We start from the raw sequence: 8,155 nt of genomic DNA on the forward strand, positions 1-8,155 counted from the left end.
CAGACAACCACGTATTGTAAACACAATCATAATTTAAAATATTTTTATTTTGTGTTCTGACATGAGTACTGACCTGAACAACAGCCCTGGCCAACTTGGGTGAGGGCTGAGCAGTGAGAATGGAAGGTAAACGATTCTCAATGGCGGTTTTAGACACAAAGGTTTTGGCAACCACTGGGAGATTTTTCTTCTCTGATGGCTCCTCCTTGGAGCCCTCTGCTGGCCTTTTTACACCTCCCACTGAGGAAAAGTAAACACCTTTTAGTGTCAAACATCACACCCTTGCACAGGAAACAAAGAAGAAAACCTAAAAAAGAAATATGCTCTGAATGAAAGAAAATCTTATTTGTTTGGAGCATGGACAACTCAATCTGAGCTATACAGTTTCTAAGGGTATTTGAACCAGCAATATTCTCACTGGGAGGCCGTCCTTTGAAGTAATTGTAGTACTGGGAGACGTAGGTAAGAATGCTTAGCCTGTCTGGAATCCTTAAGGCCACCATGTCTTCTGCATCTAACAAAGCTGGGATCCCCAACTTCTCCTCTGCAACCTGAAAAGCCTTGACAGGAAAAAAACAAATACGCAGTTTAACCAACAGCCATCAACTTCTGCCAAGACAACATTTAATGGTAGTGTATGAAGGACCAAGGACACAAATTCAAAGCATTTTTGCCGTATAAAAACAGGGTATTCACTGGGCGTAGTAATGTCAGCTACAATTACAGCATGTGTAAAAATGTCAGACAATACAATCTCCTTTAAATAGAGCCACAGACTGCTGCTCGGCCCAGAGAGGTCTGAAAAGGACTGTATAATGAATAGTGCACTTCCTGTGAGCTCGTAAGGATAAGAAAAAGGATGGAGGGAGAAGGATATCGGGTCATTGTTTAGGATCAGCCTGGATATGCTCATTAAATTGAAAGCAAAGTCTTACTGAATACCAACTCTGTCAAAGTAAAAGAAAAACACTGAAAGCTGAAAACTAAAGCTACAAACACAGAGACAATTTCTTATTTAACAACTGGTGAAATAACCACCTGTAAGAAACATGACACTATTCATGAAATATAGAAGGGTGTGAATTACCACACTAGTCACATTCTCATGTTTCGTTACAGGGAGCATCTTCAACAGCTGATCAAAACACACTATTCTCTGGCGACATATATGGTTCAAAGTTGTTCTTGTGTCACATTCAAGAAGTACACAGCAAAAGGGGCTTCAAGTGAACCGTCATCATGAGGATCGAGTGGCAGATGACAGCCAGCCTCATTCAAAATGAATAACCCCGGAGAGCCTCTCCCTTGAGCTCAGGTTTGTTGCTGACACTGCCAGGATCATCCAAGACAGCAAAGGAAGTTGTACAGAGTGCATACTGTAGCACTCTGCAGGGCCTGTAATCCTCAGAGGAAGCCGGTAAAATGGAAGGAGACTAAATAATGTAGAGGTCTCGGCTGTGCTGCTCAGGTCACGTACGGGTTAACAAAATAAATGAGGTCAAGTGGACAGAGGCAGAGAAAAGACTCTTTTGAGAGAAGTCTAAAATTGGTAGTGTGTAGCTTTTGCTTAAACTGTTGTGCTGTTAAAATGTTAAAACAGCTAAATATTTAACCAATCTGCTGCATAAATGCCAAGGCAAGAAGAAATATAGTACATTTGCTGGATATGTCTTCACGTGTCCGGGGTTAATGAAGCGGATGTTTTATGCTACATCATATTTTGTTGTTCCAGTATGAAGTCAGTTCCACTCAATGTGACAAAGGTTCAACAACTTGACATCTTACCAGTCTGTTGTTCTCAAACACATCCTCCTTTCTGAGTGAGTCATAGTCTCTGGGAAAAACAGGAATACAATGAACAGAGAGAGGGAAGTTAGAACCTCATAAGACTTAAGATCTTGACTCTGAGGAGTTCAACTGAAAAAAAGTTATATTGATGGAAGCAGCATATTTCTTATACATGGTGAGTTTCCTTAAAAATAAAACGTGTAACAGCAGAACTAACACATATAACTAAAAAAGGACCACTGAAAAAAAACATTATTGATTTTAGGAGAAAAACAATTAGGTCAATACTGAGTACCAAAAAACAAGGGTACATGGGTATGCCTTGTAGAAAACAAAACAGATATTGCATTTTGGACAGGCTGCCCCAGGACACATCACTGTTGTCAAAGCTAAGACTTTAAGTATTCCACCAAACCCCGGCAAAAAAATAAATAAAAGTTAAATACTTACATCAGGTCCGGTCTGTACTTGTGTATAAGCGCACAAAAAGCCAATCCGTTTCTGAAAGAAGTCGTCATGTTGGTGATGGCCACATCTCGGTAGCCCTCACAATGCATTTTACACCACTGCTCCAAAGCCTTGATAGCAGCCATGCTGCCAGCGCGACACAGAAACCGTACACTCAGTACAGAGTAAGTGTGCAACAGGCAGAGGTTTTCAGTGTGGTGGAGCCGGAGGAAAGAGAGATAAAAACAAATGTCTCCGTTCAGGATTTGGCCGTGAACTGCGGAGCAGCAGCTGCGTCCTGTTTCCTTACCTGAATGAGCGCCGAGTCTCCGGGACGAGCCAGTGGTGTGTGTTTCTGCGCTCATTACACTAATTGACACCGACTGCTGATTCGTCATTCACAGCAGTTGAATAAAACCCTGCCAGGAGGGTAAATAATAGTTTTTCTTGTGTTTGGAGTTTAGTTCTCAATCCCAAAAGTGAATTATGGAAACTGAATTAGAGCTGAATTCTGATCCCCAATCAGAATGTCAATCATACATTTTTGAAGTAGCCAAAAAAAGAAGGTAAAATTACACATAGTCCACCCTGTATGCTTTATCCTATACCACTAATTCTTGACAGAGGCTGGGGTTGTCATTCCAAAATCACTATAAAATGTTAAATGTTACCTGAAGATAAAATGTTATATTTGTGCTTCTGGAGTAGCCATCTTGATTTGGGGGAAATTAAATACAACATGCAGTGTCCATACTGTTAAATTCAAACTGGAAAGGAGCAAATGTTTTTATTTTATGGTGGGGCTGTATTGTAATGCTGCTGTGCATTTTTTCTTTTTCCATAAAGGTCAGGCCTATTTGAACATTTACAATATTTTCATGTAATGCCTCATGAAATTAATATTTGTTGAGTTGTATGCTCTAGGATTTCTGAAGTATGTTAATTAAACAGCAGACTTGCTATCTGAGCCAGCAGCGGGGTCAGTGTGCAGTATGAGAACCAAGAACAGAGTCTGTGTTGTGCTTCTTTTTTTTTTACCTCAGTCATCTTTGTGTGGGGCCTAATTGGGGACTAATTGAGGCCAACTATTGTCATATAAGAATTCTGACCTAATTAGCCCATATTATGGTGTCCCACAAAATTTTAGGGAAAACTCAGAACTTGATTTCTCAGCAACTTTCACGTAGTAAACTGAATATGAAGAATTATACTTGTAAAGTTTGTAGAGAGATTTGTGAGAAAGCTTGAAGAGTCATTCCACCTAAACATAAAACAAAACAACTAAACTCTTCCAATGTGCTTTTCTGAAGTTTCACATTTGAGCCAGAGACCTCATCAGTGAGTTTTCAAAGCTCTGACATGGCAAATGTAATTAGTGTGTGACCAGAGTTGAACTTGAGTCTTTGCGAGCAAACCACACTGACATCTTTCACTGTAAGACATAAATTGTTTATTTGTCACAACAACAGGGTCTCCAACAAAATTAAACACATTAACACAGCTTTAAAAGTTTCACTGTGGTCCACACAACTAATAAGAGATGTGTGACAGCAGTAAAAAGGAAACGTAGGCTATGCATTAGTTGGATTGTAAACACAAATACTGCATGTTGCCTTGTCTGAACTATCTCATCTGTCCTGTCTGAGGACATCTTCATGTCCAGAAGGGGGCAGCCTCACACTGCACTCATAGAGGACAATCTCACCACGCCAAACTTGTTGTCAAATACATAAATAAAGCATGTAAATAAACAGTGCTAGTATAATTTCTATGAAGAAGTATGTAACAAACCTTATTGGATTATGCCAGCACACAAATTATACAATGTGTGCATTCAGAACAAACAGTCAAAGTTATGAAAAAAGGCAGTTAAACCATCCAATACTTGTATTATCTAATACTATATTATAGTATCAATTGTTATGGTTTTATATTATCAGAAGATTAAACATACAAAACGGTTTAAAACATTAACTTGAAACTCTGACGTTTCAAACCAATATAATCTTATCCTGTTTATTATCACTGTATGATATAAAATACTGTGTGCAGTTGTTGTAAACACACAGGATTATAAAAATGCTTCCAGACTCACTGCTGGGTGTTTTTTTTAAAATATGTTTAACAAGGTGAAGTCCACTAATAATTCACTCTTATATGGCTCAGATTAATTTTGTCTGCAGTTTGAAGACAGTTGAGATGGCTTTCATAACATGAATTTAGAAAAACAACAGTGTTTGTCGGACCAAACATAAAAAAAAACTAAAGTTATACATTATGTCATAGTTTGTGACTTCATAATTTATTTACCACAGCTGATGTTATCATTTTATATTTGTTGGTCATTTACCTCCCTTAAAACGAGCCCTCAAATGTTCTTCTCTTTCGATTTTCACAGGCCTTTGTGTAATCTGTGTCACTATCAAAGAAAATTAAAAAAAAAACAGTATCCTATGTCTTTGATGCAAATACTAGACATGCATCATGTATATAGACTCAGTTTTGATGATTTCATTTTTCAGCTATTTCCATTGTTTCCTGTGAGGACGTGTGGCTGCATGCAGACATCCTGCCTGTCTGAGAAAGTAACCGGAGAGGTCAGGGATGAGCTTGTCATTAGTAAAATCATGTAGAAATGATCTTACTGTATCGCATTTCAGCTGCACCCTGATACACTGATACGATAAGGTGGCAGCATTTGTCATTTGTCACTGTTATCTGAACGGGCATATAGTCTGTGCCATTATTTAGTGTTGACAACCTAAACCCTTCAAAGATGTGATAACAATCTCGTTCAGAAAGAGACATAAACAGCACATGCATGTGATGTTAAGAAATGTCCAGACATTAACTGAAAATAATGTGGGTATGGAAACTTTTTACAGTTCTACATATTTATAAAAATAGACTAAAAAGTGATTCATGGAACCACCCAAACTTCCAAAGAAACTCTGTTTAAACAAGAACATCCAGAAAATGATGTTAGTTGTAATATACCCTGAAAATGAAATTTAAAAAAGAAACCAGGTGACCATTTGTTTATAATTTCTTTGAAAATTTTGAACATTTTATACTGTAAAAAAGCAAGAAATATTTAATTAATGATGGCTAAAAAACAAAGCTCCACATCCCAAAAAGGTTCAAAAAGCACACAGTTTTTTTTTTTTGGTTATGATTATCTGTACAAACAGGAAGAAGGAAAATGATCAATCATTGTGCACGGCATCAGCTTCCTGTGTTTGTGACTGTTTGTCGCCTCCTGACATGTTTACCGTGCTGTGGATCTCAGCCTCATGCTCTCTGGCTTTGGCCCTCAGCTTGGCGATGCTGCAGGAGCGGAGCTCCTCTGAACTTGGCCCCTCCGGCCTCTCCCATTTCCCGGACCTCTGGGTCACAGGCTGCATACGTATGCTCAGCGCAGCAGTCGCAGCATTTGTCCATGGATAGTTTTTATCTCCTTCCTGTCGTCTCTCACAGTGCTCACCATCAGAACTTTCTGTGTGCTGTTTTAAGCTCTCTTTCTCAGACTTTTCATCATTGTCTTTGTTTACATAAGGCCCTGCAAGTTGGCCCTGGAGTTTCAGCTGTCGTCTCATCTTTGCACGGCGGTTTTGAAACCAAACCTGGAAACAAATGAAGAAATACTAAATATAAATAGAATATATAATATAAGATATTTTGCTGAAATTCTTTCAAAATTAGAAAAAAGTTTTTAATTTATTTTTTAATTTTTCATATTTAAAAAAGTAACTTCTGAATCTTGTTTTTTTCAGCACTTTATTAAAGGATACATTTGTTCATGTCAACTTGCATGCCTGTATGTACACATTGAAATTAGTTGCTGTAGTCATTCCCCCGTCCATAGCCGTAAAGACATCCTTTTTTAATGGGATTCCACTGTAACCATACCATAAACTGGCATCAAACTTTATGACATCAAACTTTATTTGACTGACCCTGACTGCTCAGGCCTCATATGGAACAAGTACTATAGTTTTTGACCCCCATCTCTTACAGTATCAAGAATCTCTTCATGGTCAGTACAAACAGGAGGAAAAAGTACAGAAACCAATGACTGTTTCAATGTGCAGGTCTGTGAGTGTTGTTTTCAGACAGACTCCAAAAATGTGAAACTAACCAAGCCATATTACATTAATATTGGTACTTTGACATCTTGAATAGAACTGAATGGAGAAGTAGGTCTGTGAAATAATTAAATAACGTCTGTCAACACAAGCTGGTATTGATGGACCTGCAAAAGAGTCTGTAGGGCTAAATAGATTAATTTGCACACTGTACAGAAAAATTAATGGTATTTGAAGGAGTATGAAATGAACATTTCCAGGAGGAGTTCAGTGTGCCAATTACCTGTACTCTGGCTTCGATGAGGTCCAGTCTGACGGCCAGGGCTTCCCTCATGAAGATGTCTGGGTAGTGGGTGGTCTCGAAGGCCTTCTCCAGCTCCTCCAGCTGCCAGCTGCTGTAGTTGGCTCGTGCACGACGTTGCTTCACTGGCCTCTGTTCATCTGGAAAGCACAGCGCAAGCACCAATTACACAATCGCCAACGGGTGACAACGAACTAATGGCTCTAGATTGGATAATTAGCGCAGAAATCATTAGGCCCACTTTAACACTGCTTGATAATTGATTGTTAGTTACGAGCTGTTAGCTAATCTTTTGTAAACATTTACACTGCAATCAGATGGTACTCACTGACTGTCTTAGAAACTGTGGTCATACAGTGCCAGTTTGGCTGTGCATCGGCACAAGTCCTGTATCATACAATCAGTCCCTTTTTGGCCACAGCAGCCGTGGTTTGAACTCACCTATGCCATCTGTGAGTGGCCCCATCCCAACCGCCTGTGTGGCCAGAAGCAAAGCTTCCTTGCATGGCTCTGGCTGCAGATAATTCCTCAAGGATTCATAGCTGATAAAGGGCCCCGGGATCAGGATCTGAGGTTGAGAGCCCAGTCTGGTTGGGAATGCAGGGAAAAAGTGAGCTGCAGGTGAATGGAAAACTGCAGGCAGGAGAGTAGATACCAGCTGCCTTGGGCCAAACATATCCAAGCTATTAAGAGCCCAATATTTAGTGTCAGTCCACTGAAAAGGGCCAGATTGACTCCTATAGGGATGCTTGTGGAGTGGTAAAATGCATCCCAATGTCCTGAGTAAAAAAAGAATAGAAAATAAATGATGATTGTCCACCAGATGTATCCAGTTGGTTGTTAGAGCTGCTGTATGTGGCTGAGGCGCACAGCTTCAGGTGTTGCCTGAAGAATAAAGGTAGGACTTGAGTAGTAGAGGTGGTCTCACCTTAGCTTTCTGCTCTTCTCCTCCAATCCTCCCCACCTCCTTTCCCGGTCACATGACCTCCAAACAGACAGCAGGGCTTGGTTTATAGCACAGAGGTGAAAATCCAACCTGTGATTCATCTCTCAGTGGATTATCAGTATTACTCCAGTGTGTGCTGTATTCGTCATTTCTTTCCCAATCACATACTGTATGTCCTACAATCTGTTTCTTACATTTTAGTGAAAGGGTATGTTTCTCTCTCTCTCTCTCTCTCTCTCTCTCTCTCTGCCTACCTGGGACAAGTTGCAACATCTTTGGCTTCTGAAATTTCAATCAGTGAGATGGACAGCAGCTCAGTCTGTAAAAACTCATATGTGAATACGTGTACGTATATCCATTTAAACTAATCCACCTAAACAATTTGCACAACTCTTATCTGACTGGTTAAACAGCTGTCAATATAATAAGAACAAATTACTGCAATGGAGACATAATGAAAACACAAGTTGTTCAGTCCTGAGGGATGAAAACAAGCACAAGGGCAGCAGACCCTGAACAGCAGGTTCCAGGATAAACACACACTTCCTGACAACAAAGTGACAAACCTGAAAGCTCATTTGCTCAATG

At 39.7% G+C, this 8,155-nt stretch overlaps 2 protein-coding genes across 2 annotated transcripts in view; both read right to left on the reverse strand.

Moving 5' to 3' along the window:
• Window positions 1–2,587, reverse strand: part of micall2a (mical-like 2a) — an 11,081-nt gene extending 8,494 nt beyond the window's left edge. The window contains exons 1-4 of the mRNA XM_035655765.1: window positions 2,239–2,587; window positions 1,786–1,834; window positions 419–560; window positions 74–240 (exon numbers count right to left, since the gene is read on the reverse strand). Of these exons, the coding sequence (XP_035511658.1) occupies window positions 74–240; window positions 419–560; window positions 1,786–1,834; window positions 2,239–2,381 (501 nt within the window). The 5' untranslated portion in view covers window positions 2,382–2,587. The remainder of the gene's footprint in view (window positions 1–73; window positions 241–418; window positions 561–1,785; window positions 1,835–2,238) is intronic.
• A 2,854-nt stretch (window positions 2,588–5,441) lies between these two features.
• Window positions 5,442–7,668, reverse strand: si:dkey-43p13.5 (visual system homeobox 2). The gene is made up of 4 exons (XM_035655122.1): window positions 7,550–7,668; window positions 7,063–7,400; window positions 6,604–6,761; window positions 5,442–5,858 (listed from the first exon to the last, which is right to left on the reverse strand). Exons 1-4 carry the CDS (start codon window positions 7,666–7,668, stop codon window positions 5,442–5,444), a joined length of 1,032 nt encoding a protein of 343 aa, XP_035511015.1.
• Between the last annotated feature and the right edge of the window lie 487 nt (window positions 7,669–8,155).

The sequence above is a fragment of the Morone saxatilis genome, unplaced genomic scaffold (genome assembly GCF_004916995.1).
Source record: "Morone saxatilis isolate NCDOM2014 unplaced genomic scaffold, NCSU_SB_2.0 Contig14, whole genome shotgun sequence".
Lineage (NCBI taxonomy): Eukaryota > Metazoa > Chordata > Actinopteri > Moronidae > Morone > Morone saxatilis.